Source organism: Gossypium hirsutum, chromosome D01, assembly GCF_007990345.1.
Source record: "Gossypium hirsutum isolate 1008001.06 chromosome D01, Gossypium_hirsutum_v2.1, whole genome shotgun sequence".
NCBI lineage: Eukaryota > Viridiplantae > Streptophyta > Magnoliopsida > Malvales > Malvaceae > Gossypium > Gossypium hirsutum.
In genome coordinates this window covers 44,344,719-44,366,515 of record NC_053437.1, presented here as the reverse complement: position 1 = coordinate 44,366,515, position 21,797 = coordinate 44,344,719, and the positions used below count along the sequence as shown (strand labels likewise).

Sequence of the window (21,797 nt, the reverse complement as noted above, 5' to 3'; positions counted from 1 at the left end):
AAAAAGAGAGAAATAAACAGATGATAAAAGGAGGCTCCTCCATGTTTGGCATCATGTATGCCTTTAATACAACCAAGATTACAACCCTAAAATTGGCAAAGATGCCTTTAGAGTGCATGAGTTAACTTGAGTTGGTGTTGGACACAATATTGTCCCTGTAGTATTTTTCACCCTGTTAAACTTCAGTGTCAAGACATCCTCGATGGTAAGCATAATCTTGGCTTGGGGGTTCTCGATGTCGCAACACAACCTAGCTGGTGTCGTGACATCCTTGATAGTGGCTCTGAGATCTTTCACTTCAACCATCAACTTGGAGTCGCAACCTTGAAGGCTTGGAGTCAAGACATTGGAGCTTAGTGTTGGGACACTAGGTGTGTTGCGATGTAACGCCATCAACCTGATCCGATTAACCGGATCCGGATCTTAGGTATTACCATTTGAATACAAACACAAGCTTAATCTACTTATTCAATTTACAGATAATTACAACTTACTTAATTACAAAATTTCAAACTAAAATGCCTAAGTAAATACAATGAGTAAATACAACTACAACACATAGTAATTAATTTACAATAATATCTATATTGAAATCATAATCAATTACAGATACCATAAATTATAGATCTCTAAGTAACATTTCAGTCTTTGGATACACCGCTAAACTCGCTTAATATGCATAATAATCTGATAGGTTATTTATTTGGCGTATTACTAGCATCGTCTCTCCCAGCAAAAACCATATCAATTTACCTGTGACATGACACACACAGATAAGTTCAAGAGAACTTAGTGAGAGTTACAACATTTACCTATGTTTTAAATTTCACATTGCAATTGATGAGCCAAAATGATGATCTTATTGTTCGTGACCTTTAACCTTTCTTTGATGAATACTCTTCTCAAATTCCATATTTCATACACTATAAATATCATACCTCCTTCAAACGTAACGATTTAAAGTCCTTATGCAATATACACTTCCAAATGACTCTTTCTAACCTCCTAAATTCGGCCCAGACGTTATAGCCGAATCTCGAAGATTACATTGGTCATACAATGGCTCAGTAAAACGTTTAGAAGCTTTCTCTTAAAAATCGTCATCGCAAAACGTCCTTAAGTCTTATAGTATGTAAAACCAAATTTTAGATGCTATCTTTTAATTTTAGAAAAACTTAAATATTGATAGTGTTTTTAAGGAATCATCATAATTCAATTAAAACTATCGCAGCAAACAAATCTTGATATTTAAAATTTATTTGTTATTTTGAAATTGTAGATCTCACAATCATTTCGCAAAATATTAGCTTTGTGAGCAAATATTGTCAAGTTTTGAAAACATAATTTGAATTTTGAAATCATCCTTATTGAGCTTAAACTTGTCATTATTATGAAAAAACCCTTATAATTTATTATTGAAAAGCAAATCATTCAAAGGGTAGTTTTTTTTTTAAATCATGAACCATGCATAAAAATCCAAATAAAAAATCCAAAGTCCCAAAACCAAAAACCAACATCCAAACCAAAGTCCATATTAAGTAAACACATCCCAAAATATCAAATACCAATAATAATAGAGTTAAAAGAAAAATGATCGAGAGCGTCTCCGTAGCCGAGCCCATCCTAACCTCGATTTTCTGAAATATCATAATTTAAAGGGGTGAACTTAAAAAGCCCAGTGTGGATCTCCAATAATAATATTCACAAAATAAATTCATATCAACCTCATTTTTAACAAATCATAACATATAAATTATTTAATCACAAAATTAGATATGGCAGAATGTGTAATGACGATGTTAATGCAACGCTTTTGGAAAACAGTGTAGATTTTAGAAAACGGGTCCTACACAACTCTGCTACACACCATTAAAAGTTCTCCATAACTTATCCATCTAATATCACACCAATAATATGGATTAGCCACCAAATAGTACAGTCGAGCTGTCAGAAACAGAATAGTATGGTCGAACCACCAGATATTGCAGATTTACTGCTAGATACAAAATATTGTTGACAAACCACCAAAAAATGCAAATTTACTGCTAGATACTTCCTCCGTACATATTTTTCCCACCTCATGCATGTGATATGGCATACGGAACGGATTTTTAGTGGCATGCTTTACACGAAAATCAGAATATTAGAATATGACATGCTTAACATGTAAATTAGAATATCAGAATATGGCATGCTTAACATGCAAATCAGAATATCGATAATCATATTTCCACATCACTTGTGCATACATTTTCATTAGCCATAAATCACATGACATGAGTACTAGGAATCACACATTGAAACATATTACAAAAATCACCCAAATCACCATTATCAGCATAGATCTTAAAGTTTCAGAAATACTTATTTGATAGCCTTTTTTATCAGATTTTACCGATCTTTATGAACACTTTCATATTCACCCAATATCATATTTTCAAGAATCATATAAACAAAAGCATTATACTTATGCTATTAGTATTATTTATCATTTAATCAATATTAGTCATTATTATTAAGAGAAAGTCCCCACACCTCCGATTGATAAATCTTAATTCCACTTTGAAAGATGAGAGTCTGATTTCTTGAGTCACTATGGTTTCGACCAACACACAAGTTAGTACGAATTTAACAAATAAATAACAACCATTGTTTAAAAGCGATTGCGAATCGGTAGCACTTACGTAAAAAAATTACTAAATCACACCCTTCTACAAGTGGAGCGCAAATTCTAGGATTTTCGAGTGGCTCTTCTTGAAGGCAGAAAATCGAGTAGTTAGTATCATCCTTAAAAAATATATTAATATGAGATTATAACATAAACGAAACTCCTTTATGCTTATGATTTAGCGAAGGAAAAGGCTCGAGAATAAATCCTAAAAAGTCTATTAAAGAGGGGGATTCGACTCTATAAAACACAAAATAATAAGTTTAGAAAATGGGATGAAAGATGATCTTTTAATATATAAAAACTGAAATTAAGAGATTATGGAGGTGAGTTTCGAAAAGAAAAGGAGAAAAGAAGAAAAATGAAGAATTAGGTGGCGGCCGACGGATGTCGTGTATGAATACGAAATGTGAATTGGGCAAGTATACACGTCGGATCAAGTAATAAAGTGATGAGTGAGTATCGTTCCTACAAGGATTGGATTGAGGCAGTAAAGTGGTCAAGTTTTTATAATAAAATGCGATTAATGCTATTGTAAAGCTATGGTAAGTATGCAGTGGCAATTGAAAGGAATAATGATGTATGCAATATGTGGAATTAATGAATACTTGAAATTAATGAATACTTGGAAATGTTATGGCAAAAAAAAAGTATAAATGTAATGACAATTATGAAAATGATTATATGAATAATATGTAACTGATAAATAAACAACTAAGGATATGGTTGCAAAGATACTACGGCAAAAGATAAGGATTAAGCGATTTTGAGTGGGAAGGTCGAGATTACTAAGAATCTACTTTTCCTGTTAGCAATGCCTCAGCAAAATCATACTTAACCTACTGCTCAGAAGAGTTCTAAAGTGGTCTGTTTCTTTCGAAGGCAGAAACCTCAAGTTACATTGCCTGTGTCTATAGGCCTTTAATATGGTACGCTGCACTATTTCCTTCAGTATGAACATTACTCTATGTCTAGAGTCTACTACAAGTATATGTCAAATACTTGCTCATATCATTCAACCACGGTCTAACTAATCTAACAATTTCAAACTTTAGATTAATTTAAGGGTATGTTACACAGTCGACTATGTCTACGGATTGCTCACATACATTTTAAAGAATAAAACAATTGAATGAAATAGTAAAAATAATTCAAATTTATACTTCAGCTATTAAAGATAGTTAAAGTTTCATCAAAGTAATCCTAACCTTTTGATATTTAACTCATAGGTTGGCAAATAACATTCAAAACCAATATAACATCCAACACCATTTTCATTATTCAATTCACGAAAGAAAAATTAAAAAATACAGAAGACTTCGGGAAGACAGCTTTCGTCTATCTATTTCACACTCCAGCAGCACAGTGTCCTGCGATGGCTGAGAGGGACTGCTTTCGTCTTTCTCTTTTAATATCTACTCAGCCACTACCCTCTATCTTTGCCTAAGGATCTTTACTATTGTTTGCCTTTTAGGGTTTCCTCCTTTGGCTTTTTACAACTTTTTCCCTAAGGTAAATCCAACAACCCATGTTTATCTTCTTCTCTTTTTAAATTCTTTTTTCAACAACCCAATATTATATTCTCCTCTTTTTAAATTATTTTTATAGGATAAAAACCAACATCCCAAGATTATCTTCTCCTATTTTTTAGGCAGATTTTTCTGGAACAAATACAGTTGAGCTGAAACTGGTATGCGTTGAGTGTTGACTCAATCTTCCTAGAATTGCCACAGCATTCATGTTGACAAACTGTCCAACCTTTTGCCATGGCAAACCTTCATTTATTTCTTTCTTTCTCCTCATCTTGCACTTGCCAAACCACAAAACATAACCCTTCCATATGCAATTAAAAGTAACAAATAATAATATTTAAGCATCGCCCAAGCTTCTTATGCAATGTTCTAAAAATGCTAAAATAATATCCTAAAATGCAACTAAATAAAGTACAAATAATTGACCCAATCTAAAGGCATGAATTATAACTCTTTTCAAGAGTTATCAGCGACAGCGATGACGATGGAGGAGAGGTGGTAGTGCAGTGGCCTTGTATGGTGGTGGAGTGGAAGAGAAAAGAGGTAAAAGGGTTTTAAAGGTGGTGAAAATTGAAGAAAAATGAGAATAAATGGTGGAGGAGGGTGATAGTGCAGTTAAAGGAGAGGAGGAGAGCAAAAAGAAAAATTAAAAATGAAATGGGGAAGGTTTTAGGTTCTATGGTCGGCCAAGTGAATTCAAAGGGGAAAGATGGTAGGTTTGGGGACAATGGGAGTGAATAGTGGATCATGAGGGAATAAATGAGTGAAAAAAGGGGTTTTAGAAGGTATGTTGACTCAACACAAAAGGAAAGAAATCCTTTCTCCAAGGCAAGGAGTGTTGGACGACAATAAGGGGTTTGACCTTCTAGAATTGTCAAAAAAATTAAACTAAAAATATAGGAGTGTGAGGGTTTAAACATAGGATCATTAGGATTTAATTAACACTCTTAACCATTAGGCTACTAACTCCCTTGTGTCATAAACTTGCGCACGTTAGTAAACAAAAATTAGGGCGTAACAGTCTTAGTTTTATGTGATACTTCACCATATAATCTATGGGTACATTATCCTTACTAGTTTCACAGATTACTGCTGAATATGCCAATTACATAGTGTAGAGCCCGCCACAAAGAACATCTTTCAAAGTTCTTCACTGAGAGCCTTATTAGGATTCACCATGAGGGCAGTCCATTCAAAGTGCGCCACAAAGCCTATTCTTTTAGAATACGCCACAAAGGTTATTCTTTCATAATACGGCATAAAGTTTATTCTTTTAGACTTTACCACAAAGGCTATTATTTTGTAATACACCACAAAGGCTATTCTTTTAGACTTCGTCACAAAGGTTATCCTTTTCCGATGTGTTTACGATATGAATTTGCCTAAACTCACATTTCGTGAGGTTTGCCATCAATGTCTTGGGACACGCAAAGAACCCCATTGGGTAATCATCATTCATAATTCCTTTTTAAAGGGTACCATGCTAAACCTTTAAAACGACAATAGATTATCAGTCCAGGCTAAATCCGTGTTACATGTATCTTCGAGTCTGCAACAAATGTTGGCGCTCGACCTCAACCAGACTTTACATACCTTTCATGTATTGACACAAACTAAGCACAATAATTCTAAAACACCAACATACAACAAAAGTACTCACATCACATAACATACTATCCAGACATACATACATATCCATATTTCATCATCACAGAATCTTATACACCCATCACCACCTACTTAAACTTATTAGATTCCATACCGAATTTATATACTATCCTCAACCCATGTTTATAAGATCATAGATATCCTTTAATAATCACCCACAGTCGCATGCTATACCTTTCCTAATCAACTTCCTACAGATATTCTGGTATGAACAATACACATGAAAGAGTTAGTATAGGGACTCACTTAACAACCACGGATGGAAACTTTAATTCTAGATTCAACATCCAATGAGAAATTGCAGCAACCACTGTTTATACAACATAGGAACCCCATTAAACTCACTCGTATGACTTTTACCATTATCTCAAACCCATATAGCCCTCATACAAAACCCTATTTCTTTATTTTACTATTTATGCACTCTTACTGACTTAATATTTCATAAAATAACATGCAGAGTCATAAATCTTACCTTGACATGGAGTAATTATTGGTAAAGATCCAGATCTACAATTTCTGCTTAAAGGAGAAATAAATACTTTAGGTTTCTTAGGATTCATATAGTAATACTTCTTGAAGAAGGAAGAAGAAAAACTTACTCTTTCTTTTACTTGAATATCTATTTGTACAATCTAAGTCCTTCTTGGAACTTGACACGTGTTTTCTTCTTTCAACGTTACCCCAATAATGGTCTACAGCTATAGAGAAAACATAAAAGAAAATCTAATAATTTTAAATACCTCTGGTTCATCTGTTCCATTAGTTCCTAAGCAAATCATTTACAACATAACTAGCACAGTAACCTAATGAACTTGACGTATACTACCTTTGGCTATAACCCAGTTTACCCAAAAATCCTCAGTACTCTTACCAAATTCTCCATCTTTACAACTTAATACATTTTGAGGTAAATCTTTACGTAATATTCTAATGTGTGCTATAAGCCTGATCTATATGCTAAAAACAAACTGGTGGGTAGATTTGTGTTTCTCAAATTACTTCTCAATCTACGTGCCAAAACTTAGAACCCACCAAACTGAAGTGTCACATGCAACATCGTTGGCAGACTACTCCAGGTTGATTTTTGGTTGAAGTTTTGCTCCCTTGAAGTGATGAAGTGTCAATATCACAACACACATATATAAATATAGCAAAACCTAAATTAGTTGATGTTAGCCTCAAGGTTTGGCCATAGTCATTTCCCTACACACACTCAAATAAACCATTAGACTCCCAATGACATAGTTTTGCCAATTCAGGTCTTAAAAGGATAAATATGAAAAAAAACTACCATAACACTAAAAACTAAAACTCAATAAAAAAGCATTGAAAAAACTTGTAAATTTCTTGAGAACAAACTCATCAAGTGTTCGAGAGAGCATAATTAGACGTATCAATTTATGGTAGATCAGAACACACAAGGTATTCTGATAATTGAACCTAAGGGTCGTTAATTGCTAAACATGCTTGTCAACTTAATTACTAGCTAATCAATTACTAGTCAAATTGATTTAGGAATTATTAGTGCAAACATATTTACCAAATTAATTACTAGCTAAGTAATTAGGAATCTAATCGATTCTAGAATTATTAGCGCAATCAAAATAGAAAGTCTAAATTAACAAATTAATAAATTAATCTAGTTCTGATTGAACGAAGCAAATGATTAAAACGATTGTCGATTGATTAGTCAATTGCTAGCTAAGCTAATAATTTATCTTGATTATATTGTTTTCCACTCTTTGTTAGGAATCCCCTATCAGTCTCATCCTAAACTAAAAGATACCATCTAAGCTCTCCTCTCGGTCTCACCTAGGCATAATAGATCTCCTTTCAGTCTCACTGTTCGACATAAATGTATCAAAAAGTCATACACGATAAAGTCTCCTCATAGTCTAGTCTATCTAAATCTTCCACTAAAGGCGTCAATTCTATTGTAATATGAAATTCAATGCAATTGAAAAATAAAATTATCAAGAGAAATCTCTCAACTTAGAATAACAACCAATTTATCAATCAACTATCAAAATGAATCAGCACATAATCAATTATAATCTCATACAAGCATTTTATCTAACACATGGTAAGCAACATATAAAAAGGAAAAAAGGTTGAGAAATGCTCATTTATAAATATGAATCCAATGAAGTGCAAGGTTTTGATCGTTCTCTATTCACAAAGCTTCAACAATAGAGAAAAAAAATCTAACAGCAAAAATGATGCGAGTCTCAAGGCCCAATTTCAGGCCCTATGGATTTTTTGGGCTTACGCTACCTCAAGACCCAATAATAAGATCAAAGGCCAAGCAAATCAAACCAATATTCGATCAAAGACAATATGTGAGGATGACTATTTTTGAGGAAAAAGGGAATGATACATGCACAAAATGGGTGAAATTTATTAAAGTTAATTCAACTAAGCTACTAATTTTAAAGTTGAAAAGATTAGTTAACTTGCGATGAATTTTTGGATAAGATCCATGCATTTCTGGGCTTAGATGTATGAATAGAATTTGAAGATCAACTCTTAACTTTAAATCACTCATTGAATCACTCGATTCGAGTTTGGGAGCCAAGTTATGACCATTTTAATGAAGACTACACGAGTAGAATTTCTAGAAAGGATTATTACAGAAATTACGAGTTTCTGGCTTTTTATTCAAGTTTAAATCATATTGGGTTCAAGTTTCAAGCTTAAATTTTATTATATATGAGTCAAATATTGTATTTATTAAGTTTTATTATTTATTCTAAAATTTGGATAATTTTTAAGTATTTTAAGTTATTTAGGAGTTTTATGTCAACACGAAAGTTTAGCTTAAGAATAATTTTATTAACCAATCTGTTCAAAAAAATTACAAGTGTACTTAGATAAAAAAATACTACACTAAGGGCACCAGATCCAACATGTTGCACAGTTGAAAACACATCTATTTCATTAAATGGCCACGTCGTATTTGTGCCACGACACCCACAGGGCTATGTCGCAACACCCTCTGGCCTATGCTGCGACATCCTTGGCAGACTACTTCTTGGGTATTATGTTTGTTATGTTGCAACATCCCAGCTCTATGTTGCAACATCAGGACCAGTCCATTGTCTTTTTTCCCTCAAGTGATGTCCTGTACACTCACTAAACTTATTAGTTTGCCTTTGGGCCTTCTTCAGCCTACAAGGTCATATAAAATGCCTAAATTGTTCATTTTATTACCTAAGTGCTGACTGTAAACTAAATAAAAACATAAATAAATTGTTTTCTAATGAGCTCACTAAGTAAAGAAAGTGGTTTAATCTGCTACAACGATTTGCGACAGACCAATATTGCGACATTGTAATCAGTCTTAAAATGGGGTGTCCTTTGAAAGGTGGATATCATGATACCCAAAATGGATATTACAATACCACTGTAGATGGTCTTCATCTTAAGCTTGTGAGAGGTGTCATGATATCCATACCTCGATGTCATGATACCCCTCTCTTCGATGATGTTACCTATATCACTCAATTAGATGTTAGGTCCCCCAATGGCACAATTGGCTGATTTGGGTCTTAAAATGAGTAAAAAGAGGCATTTACACTTATTTAACTGAAAATCTAAAAACTACATTAAACTACAGAAAATATGCTAATTTGCTTTAAAACAAGCTCCTTAAGTATAATGGGGAAGCCTAATTTGACATATCAAATTTGGTAGATCAGGTCAGAGGTCAGTATGCCCTGAAACACATATCGATCTCAACAATATTGTTCAGACCTTCACCATTAAAACCATAATTTTTTGGTTCAACTAGAACCGATACTAGTTCAGAAAATAATACAATTTTTGAACCATCTAGCCCAGACTCCCAAATTGGACCGTTGTTAGATCCAGTGCCCTTTTTAATCTCAACTCCTCTTGATTGTACAGGGTTGGATGTCCCTTCGTCGATGCAAATTGTATGGAGTACATCATTTCGTCTTGTATACATGTTGTTACAATCTACATCAATTGTGGATTGCCAATCAGTGCAACTTTATGAAGTACTCGTATAAGTGTTTCCGGTGTAGAACATCGGTCTTTAGAAGTTGAAATCGAAAGCACTAATAGAATGTCATGCCAGGGTGTTGAAGTTCTGATTACCTCTAAACCCTGACTAGTAGACGAACTATTTGCCAAATTTGAAATCTTTGGTTGAAACCAAGGAATATCTTTCTATTAATGATTCTAGGATTTCATAATGAGAGCTTTGTAACAAAGCTTTGAACCTTTGCACAACTATGTGGTTGGACTTCCAACTTCCTATTCCGTTCCGGCATTAACTGAAACTGTTTTCAAAATTTGACCACCTTCATCGACATCGACAAACTCGATGTTTAACTCAAGTATAGGTCTCGATGTTTAACTCAAGTATAGGTGATCCAATAGCATTATGCATCTGGGCTATCACATTGATCGCCATTGAACCTCTGACATTAAATATCTTATATTTCACGGGGTTCTCTGACGCTAAGTACCTATACTTTAAGGATGATACTTTACAGCTTGGATTGCCTACTTTCCAACTAATTCTTGCCTGGAGCTTTGGCAATTGGATGTTCAAGGTGAAAGGCAATTGCGTTGTATAGGCTGATGAAAAAATGACCCTAATGTCGATGTCACAATTTTCACCATCATAATAAGCAACACCATTAACTCATCTACTCATTTTAACCAAGTAACATGTTTCACATGTTTAAAACCAAAACATTATGCAAAAAACTGAAGTATTGATTATCCATTAACAACAATAATGAAACTTACTTGGTATAATAACGTGTTTTGGGTGATTTTTGAAATTTAATTCTCACGTAAATATGGTTAACCTTACACAAATCCTATTCTACCAAAAATCTTCTCGATATTTCAAGTTCAAACGTCTCTACTAGAATGGTTGCTAGTTTTATACCAAATACTACCCCGAATATCGAACATAACTTGACATCAGTTAAACACTTTTAAAAATAAAAAAATACGTGTTCGTAGAAGTGTTTCCAAAATAGAAAACAACAAACGTGCTTATGGATGTCTAAAAATATCCCGGGAATCCCATGATATCTGAAAAATAGACCGAGATTCTCAGGGTTCAATAAAACTTTTTAGGTGAGTTGAAAGTGGGAGAGTCAAAATGCTCTGCCTATGGAGCGTTTTCAGTGATGTGGTAGAAAGATGCATTGAAAGCGCAACCTAGGCAGAGCGTTTTCACTCTCCCATTTTCAACTCACCTGAAATTTTTTATTGAACCCTGAGAATCCCGATCCATTTTTCTGATATCATGAGATTCCCGGGATATTTTCAGACATCCATAAGAACATTTTAAAATTTCCTCCCTTTTTTCACTCGTTGCCATTTGCTTCCCTATATAAAGGGGGTTTTGCTCCCCCTATTGCATCAACTCTCTTGGTCACTTCCCCTCAGCCCTAAAAACCTATCTACACCATTGTTTATATTTTACTTTCAAATTTTAACTTTTTTGACCGAAAGATTTATTTCTGTTTAGAGGAGCCGGTGTGCTAGTTTTAAGGTGTGTTTAAGTCGCGATGATGTGGTGGCACTCTGAGACCCACATATTTCACCTGTCATGTCAAGACAGAACCATTGCATTAGAAGCCCATCTTATTGCAACTCAAGCTCTGAGTTCATGGTGCTTATACGATCATAGATTATAGTCTAACTACGGGTCCTAGTTAATGGTCGTTAATGTGAGATCATGGCTTTGAATATGACACGGGAGACCACTTGATGGTGGTTATGCAATCAGGGGTTCAAGTTCCAACTCACTGAAGAGGATGCTTTGTAAAACCAATACGTAAGTTTGACATAATAATCGTAGGGAAAAACTTAGGGGTTTTCCAATATAATCCACTTATTCTTTTTCTCCATCACTATTAAAGGCATTATCGTCAACCTCCCTCTTGTCTGAAACTAGTGACGAAGTAGGGGCAAGTGCACTGTTAAGGGTGCGAGCGGTTGTCGCATTGGACAAAAGCTAGAGGTTGTTTCAGTTTGATAGCAGTTGTTATGATTAAATCACTAAATAATAACTACAACCGCAACTGCCCCGACTTGATCTCTAACTTCTCTTCATAGCCACTATCGCTCCCCCTTGACAGTGCTCTTTTATCCAACTCTATCACCATGTCAGACAATTGGGAGGTTATCGATCTTGCTTTTGGTGGAGATGGAGAAAAAATAAGTTGGTTATACTGGAAAGCCCCTGACTTTTTTCCTACGATTATCATCTCAAACTTGAGCATCGATTTTATAAAACATCCTCTTCTGGTGAGGTGAAACTTGAACTCGTGACCGTATAATCACTACCAGGTGGACTCCCAAGTTATACTCCAAATCGTGACCTTGCATTAACATCTGCCAACTAGAAGCCCTACTTATACTTCAACTCGTGATAGTATATGCATCATGAACATGGGGGCTAAGTTGCATTGTGATAAGCTTCTAAGGTAATGGTTCTATCCTCATGCGATAGATGAAATGTATGGTTCTCTAAGCACTTTCACATCACCATCAAATGGAATATACCTTTGAGATTTCACAATGTCTACTTTAAACACAAACACAAATAAATCGGCCTCCCATTATTTCCATTCCTAAACCCTTAAAAAACCTAACAAAACCCTAAAATCCAATTACTACCCTCAAAACCCAAAACCTTAACCTAAACAAAAAAACCCTAAAAATAAAAACCTGATCGGGGAGAGAGAGGAAAGCGCGTCCAACTGGATGCACTTTCCTACTGTGTTAGTAGAAAATGCGTTAAGCTAGACGCGTTTTCCTCTCTTTCTTCAAAATCGGCCTATTCTGGTAAATGTGGTGAAAATCGACCTAATAACTCATTTAACTTTTAAAATCAGAATTCATGCCTAATTTAGCCTCTTTTAATTTTTGATTCAAAGTTCTTTTGAAAAGTAAAGTATTTCTATGGTTTAATTTTTTATGCTGTAAATTGATGCTTTGGAAGTATTGATAACCCAATTTATAGTTAAGCTTACTACTTATATTAAATTGAAAGATTGAATCAGGTGCATGATCGTTGTGTTTTTTTTTTGTACAAAAGAAGGAAACAAGAAAACTAAATTCTAGTTACCCACTCTCCACAAGTGTCCCTTTGGAGTAAAGGTTCAAGGTTCGTCGGAGACGAACCAGACCCCTCTCAAGGTTTTGAGCTAAATTGGCTAAGTGGTCTGTACAACTATTTCCTACATGATAAATGTGTCAAACCTCGGTTACTCATCCTTCATTTATCAAGTTAAGACAACCTTTAATTAAAGTACCTAGAGGATGGTTCTTCTCAAAAAGTTGTCAAAAGAACTGAACCTCCAGCAGTGCATCTAACTCCACTGCGAGCTGACGAATCGCCAAGGATTTTGTGAGACAAAGACCGACTCGCACCCCATAACTCCACCTGAAGGCTATTCGTTATCCCAAATTCAACATAAATCCTCCATTCCAATGAGCCTTGCTATCACGGATGAGACCCCCAGTTGAAGCTAAGTATGAGCGAGATTTTACGGCCCCATCTATGTTGAGTATGTAACTTCCTTGAGGTGGTTTTATCCACTTAATCCAGCGTGGGCCTCAAACTAACCTTGATGTGCATGATTGATGTTGCGAATATATAAATTCAAATACATCGATTTAAAACATTATCTTAATAAATTTTGAGGAATTTGAGATCATTCGACAGAATTAATGGTCGATGCCTATTATGTGTGTTTTGATACATATCTTTATAATGAAATTTTGATAGAATTTAAATTATATTAATATCCATCCAACTATGTTTTTTGTCTCTCAATTATAAAAAGTTACAAAATAATAACTCAATTATTTAATTTTTTCTTTTTTGGTCAACCAATTATTTTTTATTTTGGGTGTTTCCATTTTTACGTTAGCCCGCTGGTGACCAAAACAACAAAATTGAATTGTTGTGTGACCATTTTATAATTTGCTATAGTTGAGTGATAAAAAAGAAAAAAACCATAGTTAGGTAATCTCTAATGTAGTTTAGCCAATCAATTTATATTATTGTGGTATTATTCATATCCCTACAATAAAATTTAGACAAAAAAAATTGAATTGCTATTGTTTATTGTTTAACTAATTATGAAGAAAAGTTAATATTATGTTTGTTTCATTAAAAATAAGTTTAAGAGGACAACTTTTATAAAAAAATTTCAAACAATGAATTTTTTTTTACATTGAATCATCTAAGCACAAAATATCAATTTTTACAGAAAATTGGTCTATTTTCCAAAGATCATTTTTCAAATATTGTTCTAAAATTATTTTCCAAATATTGTTTTGAATGAAAGAAATACCCTTAAAGTAGAAAGTAGCAAAATATTCAAGGGTAAACTACACCATTGTTTACTAAATTATGAGTAAGTTTTCGTTTTAGTTATTTAACTAAAAAAAATTATACTTTGGTCACTGAACTATTCAAAAGTTGTCATTTAAGTCACTAGGCTGTTAAAATTGATGCTATATGGCTTTCTCTGTTTGCACCGCCTGCATCAATTGAAAGCCCTTTTTCCCTTTCTCTTCTATAATTCAAATTTTTCTATGAAACAATTTTTGATGTCATGAATCTGCGAACTAAAATTCAAACAACTTTTTTCTCCAATCTTTGAAACTGATCGTCAGATCGACTTGGTTCTAAGGTATGTTCTTCTACTCATCGAAGGTATTGATCTACTGTACTGGTTATTGAATCGTCGCTTGGAGCTCGCTAGGGAAACTTTAAAAAGAAAAAAAACTTAACAGACCAGGGACTTAAATAAAATTTTTTGAATAGTTCAGTGACTTAAATGGAAATTTTTGAATAGTTCAGTAACCAAATCGTAACTTCTTTTTAGTTAAGTGACCAAAACAAAAACTTACCCATAATTTAGTGACTAATGGTGTAGTTTATCCTAAATTCATTTGCTCAATGCTTAAACGACATCGTTAGCTTCTTCTCCCTCTTCCCTCTAGGGTTTAAGATTTATGCCCTTACTTTTCAGGGTTTAACAGCCAATTCAAAAAGGAAAAAAAAAAACAACCCACTCCCCAAGTCCCCATGAATGATAAAAAACAGCTTCAAATTCTTCTCTCACCTGAAGAAGAAGAAGAAAGCCTCGAAAAATTTCCCAGAACCCATTTCTTACAGAACATTATCAGACTCCTACTTTGGCTCACCCCTCCAATTCTTCTCTGACTTGAAGAAAACTTCAAAGTACCCAGACCCCTATTCCTTCAACAAGCTTCTACACAAGCTTACAGCTTCCGACTGTGGCGCACTTTCTCTCAAGTTACTGTCTTTTTTCCTCTCCAAAGGGTACACCCCTCACCCTTCTTCTTTCAATTCAACCATCTCCTTTTTTTGTAAGTTGGGACATTCTTCTTATGCTCAAAAGCTTGTAAATTTGATGCCTTTGTATGGGTGTGAGCCGGATATTGCAACTTATAATTCTTTGATTGATGGGTATTTTAAATGTGGTGAAGTTGTTAAGGCTTGTTTGATTGTGAATGAAATTAGGGTAGATAAATGTAAGCCCGATTTGGTTACGTTTAATGTGTTGTTTAATGGGTTCTGTAAGATGAGGAAGAAGAAAGAGGCTTTTGTTTATATGGGTTTGATGTGGAAATGCTGTTTGCCCAACGTGGTTACCTATAGTACATGGATTGATATGTTTTGTAAAGTGGGGGATTTGAATATGGGGGTTAAGGTGTTTAGGGATATGAAGAAAGATAAGGTGTTGTTGAATTCCATTGTGTTCACCTGTTTGATCGATGGCTGCTGTAAGGTTGGTGATTTTGAGGCTGCGTTTGAATTGTGTAAGGAAATGAAACTGGCCAAGCTTGCAGTAAATGTCGTTACCTATACTGCACTCATTGACGGTCTTTGCAAGAAGGGGATGCTGGAAAGGGCTGAGTGCTTGTTTTTCAGAATGTTGAAAGATAAGGTTAAGCCTAATTCTGTTGTTTATACTTCAATCATTGATGCTCATTTCAAAAAGAGTAATGTAACTGATGCCCTGAAATATTTAGGTAAGATGTATGTTCAGGGACTTGAGTTTGACATGGCAGCATATGGGGTAATAATAGCTGGCCTTTGCAACACTGGTATGTTTGACAAAGCATCAATATATATGGAAAATATGGTTAAGAGTGGACTGCGACCTGATAAATTGATGTTAACCACGATAATGGATGCCCATTTTAAGGCTGGGAATGTAAAAGCTGCATTGAATGTCTATGGTGAAATTTTGGCCCGTGGTTTTGACCCCGATGTTATCGTTCTTACAAGCTTAATGGATGGCCTCTGCAAGCATGGTTGTCTAAATGAAGCCGAAAGTTATTTTTGCAGGGGAAAGGCTAATAAAATATCTTATACGGTACTCATTAATGTGTTGGCTAAGAAAGGGGATTTTACTGAACTTAATAGGGTTTTTAGGGAGATGTTGGAGGCAGGGTTCACTGCAGACAAATATGTATATACTTCTTGGATTGCCGGGCTTTGTGAGCAAGGAAATTTGATAGAGGCCTTTAGAGTAAAGAATAGAATGGTTCAAGAGGGTTTTCAACCTGATCTTTTAACTTATAGCTCCCTTATTTTTGGTTTAGCAAATAAGGGTCTAATGATTGAAGCAAAGCAAATATTTGAGGATATGTTGAAAAGGCAAATTACTCCTGATGCTGCAGTTTATGAAATTATGATCAGAGGGTATCTACGACAGGATAATGAAGCTGCCGTTACTGGTTTGCTTGAGGAAATGGAAAAGAGAGGTTTTTCAAAAGCAACATGCAAAGTAGGTGGAAATGAATTTCAATGACACATGCTGCTTTTGATTCGACTTTGATCAAGCTTGTCTGACCATTATCTGAAATTGAAAAAGAACCCCCTTCAATCTGGTTTGCTTGCTAGATAATGGAACACGAGATGCTTTCATAGTAGGACTCCATTCCCCAGTTTCAGGTCCATGCACTTTAATTAAATAGAATACTTTTTGGATTGCTACCAAAGGGAAAGATTATTGACTGCCTTGCTGTTTTATGTGACACTGATGAAGAAAATGGAGGCGATCAATTTGATATTTTCTGTCACTGAGTAGTACAGCCTTTGTTGTCACCTGAAGTCCTAATTTGGGATTTTGGCAGTGGATCTTAGCTTGCAGAATACATGCCACCATATTGAAACCCAACTGTAGAAGGAACCCGAGATGCATGCCTTTCAGAATCATCACATGTGATGGAAAAACAAATATTGGTAATATATTTTATTTTCTTAATTTAATTTAAGTTTTTGATTTTCTGTCATCTTACTAATTATCTTGCTTCTTAAAATTGGGGGATGTGTTCTAAACTCAAAATGCATTATAAATGTTTGCTAGCTTGAAACTGATAGGTTAGAATTATCAACATACATATTTCTATCCGGTGAGCACGTGCTGTTGATGTTGCTTCCTTGAACTTTCAAGTGGGCCTGCTTACTGGAAGTTTTATGATTACTCTAAGTCCCTCACAATAACTATGTTTGAATCAGAAAATTTACTGTGCTCTTGCTTTGTTTTACTTTTGGTTGGGACGAAATCATTCACTATACTTCTAATAGTCGATTACTTTGTACTTTTCATGTCTTGACACCTTCAGATGATTCCATTTATGTTAATATTCTGATTGGCAGGCTTATGATCCTTGTTGACATTTTTACTCACTTTTATACCTAATGCATTTGCATCAAATAAATTCTGTATTATAGTTTCCCTGAACAACTACAGATTCATCAGCTATCTTTCAGTTCTCCTACAGATGCCAAAGGAACGTTGGATCTTGTCAAATTCCTCTTCCCTAAGCATGCCTTGGTGAGAACCTGAAATGGCTATTCTTAAAGAAACGATCCAGTCTGAAGTCAGAATCCAGTGTTATTCTCCTGCAAACAGTGAAACAATGACCATTCTTTCAACACATAATGGGAAAGCAGAAGCTTACATTGGTTCAAAAGCTGCTTTTATCCAAACTTGAAGTGCTCAACATGTTCAGTGGATAAATCTTACTTGGGTTCGAATCGACTCAAAGGCTGTTTCAAGGCTGCAGGTAAGTGATGGAAGAATTGCTGAATGTAATCTTAGTAGTGGATGGAAAAGGTTATACACCAGGATGAGCTTTTGCTCCGTGTTGGGAGAAAAACAGTGGGCTTTGGACATGCCCTCCCCGGTAATTCTCTCTGCTGTCCCGAGAAATGCGCTTGGATTAGTCGACTTTGAATCTTTGATAATCTTTTTGGAGAAAAACAATTGCCTTGATAGAAATATTATATAATCTTTTAGAATGATGATGAATCACTGTTATTTTCTTGCTATAAGCCAGTGGCCGATGGAAAACTTGCATCTAAAATAATTTCTTCCAAATAAAAAATAAAAGTTATACAATTATCTTCTACTTGAAGGTCTTCAATGGGATCCTCACTTGTATATGCTTCAATTTTATACATAAAAATCAAACTTTTTCATGGAAAGAAAGAAAGGCTAATGTTTTTTTTTTAAAACATAAATCCAAACATTTGATATAATTAAAAGAGAGGAAAATGGATGAATTAAATATGTTGATGTCCATGCCCTGCCCCAAATAACTCTCCTGTTTTTCATTTGCCAGAATTTATACTGGGTTGGATGCCAAACCTCATTTGTACAATGTAAAACGGCGAAATCTTAAATAAATTAAGATGATATTTAATTAATGTAGATTTCCTTTTCTGAATTTATTAAGCACTGATTGTGGGAAGTAGAGGAGCTTTTACAATATATTCAAATAAAAAATTATATACACTTTTATATGTAATTATATTAATAGTTTTTATTATTTAAACGGTAATCCAATTAGATTAGATCCACTCATATTACTATAAACTTGGATGTTATTTGACATTAAAAAATAAAAGGTTGAAAGAGTAAGATTGAATCTATATTATAAAATTATTTGAAATATTAGTAAAAGTTAGTACATAATATGTTATATTGCATTTTTGTCAATATTTTTATATTGTTTGATAATAGTAAATCTTAGATATTAAAAATGATTTATTTCAAAATTTTAATATTATTAATATTGTTGTATTCCCATACCTCCCAGACATGTGGCACTACGAGAAGCTACTTAAAATATATCCGAGGATGGCCTTCCACCTTGCATCACTTGACTAGCTTCCCATCTGAAGATCACTTGGACAATCTCATGTTGTTAATCACTTGCATGTAATGTTACTAAAATCGAATCGGACCAACCGATCGAATTAGTTGCATCGAGGATCGATCGATATACCAATTCAAAAGAAACAACTAGCTAGGCTGAGAATAGTTTTGAACTGCAAATTGAAAAAAATCGATAAAAAATCGGTGCAACCAAAAAAATAAAAGCAAAACCATGGCCCAAAGCCCTTAAAAACTAGCCTAAACCCTTAAAGATTATTAAACCCAACCCAACCCATAATAAAACAAATAAATAAATACTAAAGAAAAACTAAAACAACCCCCAAAAGTAAAAACCTAATGTGGAAAAATAAAAGCAAGCTGCTGCTGAGTGCTGCCATCTGTCCTTTTTCTCTTCTTTTCAGTCTACACTTCTCTCAAGTCTTTTTTTTTTTGTTTTTCCAACTCTCAAGTCTCAAGCTTTATTCTTACCAGGGAGGAAATTAAAATTCAAAACAAAAAAGTAAAATGAACAGTGAAAACTGAAAAATTAAAGAGAGAAAAGATGTGGGAAGTCAGGAACATAATTTTAGTTTGCCTTTAGATGAAAAGATTGAAAGAAGTATGATGGATTTGGAGAAAGAGAGAAGTGTGATTATAGGGAGAATTAGAGAGATGAAAAGATAGGGAGGAAAAAAAATTCAGTTTTTACTTTTCAAACCTGCTTAAAAAAATATTTTCAAGTATATGTTGATTCCCAATAAAGTAAATAAATAATAATTTAATGTTAAATCAGTTTAACAATTTAATGTTGAATGGTTTTTACTTGGTTGAACTAGTTAGATTAGAAGTTGGTGGTCTGACCGGTTCTGAAAATATTACCCGCATGCCTCGCTCACCAAGCCACCTGCTTTTAAGGGGAATGCACTCATCTACAAGAGGAGACTACTGAGGCGTAACAACCTCGTACTACCTCAGCTAAGGGAATGTCAGAGCAGTACCACACTTGAGGACAATCCGCCTGCCACCTGGTCGACCACACGAGTAGGCCTTCCCTTATAAATACCTAGAAGAACAATGAGGAAGGAAACTTTTTACCCTCTCAGCAACCTTAAACGCTTATCTAAAGCATTCAATTTTTCTTGCCTTCACAACCACTTTACTCTTCTTCGACTCTCCTCCTTTTTCGTCTCTTTGCCTGTCTAGGCGAATTGATCTCCTTACCTCCTCCATTGTTGTACACTTGTATCAACAATTGGTGCGTTAAGTGTAGACCGAACCATGGCCTCCTCTTAGAATGATGATTCCCTCAACACTGCAAACCCTACCAACCAAGAGCTCATTCAAACCAAACATGAACCTCGCCAATTGCATCCACTCAGCTAGTTGCAACCCTCGACCAGACTGCCACATGCCAGTCATAGCCTTTACCTGGGATCTCCTCCTCCTTTTTAAGAGATATTCCTACACAACTCTACCAATATATCCACCCTTCTTGGTTGTTCTATTCGACTTCTCAAGTTATTAATGCTACCATCCTTGTAGACCAAGTTTCTCACCATTAACACTTTGGTTCCTAGTAGAGAGTCATAGAGATGAAAGAGAAAATGTGTCACATGGAAGAACAACTTTCTGAGCATCAGGGACGGTTTCAAGAAGAACAGAGCTTAGGGTAGCTAAGGATGTTTCCAAGAGAGATAACTAACCTTAGGCGGATGACATCACTTAATATAACCTTAGCAAATAACATGACTTCTGGTAGTAGAACGACCCCCTATTGACAACAATTTTTTGGTTGGCTCCCAAGACCAAGGCGTTTGAGGCAATAATGTTTCCTTGGAAGAATAGATGTTGTTGGATCTAATTCCCTTAGTGCAGTATTATTGTCTAAGTATACTTGTATTTTTTGAACAAATTGGTTTAATAAAATATTCATTAATTATATTAATATTCTTTGTATAATTTTCTTTAATGGTTTTTGCATGCAAAGCAAAATCGAAGCAAATATTGGCTAATTGATTATCTAACATTTAACTAATACTAAGTGGTATTACGTGGTCAGATTATAATACGAAAAGACAACTTATATTAGTAGATAATCTAAATATGTCCTTAGTCTAATCGGAGACTAGCAGATCGATTGAAGGACTAATATAATAATATCAAGTCTAATTGGGGAGATATCTCGTCTTGGATATTAGAGCAGGTGACTCCTAGAAGATGAAGACATAGATGTGACTAACTGGACTGATAGTACATTAGACAAGACCTAAGTAGAATAGATCCTAGATCCATTTGTGGATTTATTCACTTGTGATATTTATAGTGTAGCATACCTTAATCGTGAGTGGATGATGGACTATTTGTGCGTGACTTGTATACTTTCATGTAAATGAAGCCTAAGTTCAAATAGATAAGGAATTGAAAGCTAGTATGCTGGGTATATGACTTCTGTAGTATGTAGCATCATTCCAAAATAGTGGAATTCATAGCCCAACTAAAAGGAAAATGATATCCTCTCATCAGCATTACATGATAAATGAAAAGTAAACATGACCATGTGTTATTTGTCTTTGTGATAAATGATTTAATTACTATTTGATAGTAATTGACTTTTCATGAAGGAAGATGAAATGGTTACCATGAGATAAAATAGGATCATATTGGGAGAACAAATTTAACCTAAAGAATTTAAGGATATCTTATGAGGGTAACACACTTATG

At 34.5% G+C, this 21,797-nt stretch overlaps 1 protein-coding gene across 2 annotated transcripts; it reads left to right on the top strand.

The window, feature by feature from the left end:
- Window positions 1–14,899: 14,899 nt before the first annotated feature.
- On the top strand, window positions 14,900–18,217 carry LOC107921129 (pentatricopeptide repeat-containing protein At2g01740). Of its 2 annotated transcripts, none has more exons than XM_016850995.2 (2): window positions 14,900–17,155; window positions 17,698–18,217. In XM_016850995.2, exon 1 carries the CDS (start codon window positions 14,970–14,972, stop codon window positions 16,719–16,721), a length of 1,752 nt encoding a protein of 583 aa, XP_016706484.1. In that variant the 5' UTR covers window positions 14,900–14,969; the 3' UTR covers window positions 16,722–17,155; window positions 17,698–18,217. The 2 variants fall into 2 exon arrangements, with proteins under 2 accessions (XP_016706484.1, XP_016706483.1); XM_016850994.2 differs by having other exon boundaries at window positions 17,687–18,217.
- Window positions 18,218–21,797: the final 3,580 nt, after the last annotated feature.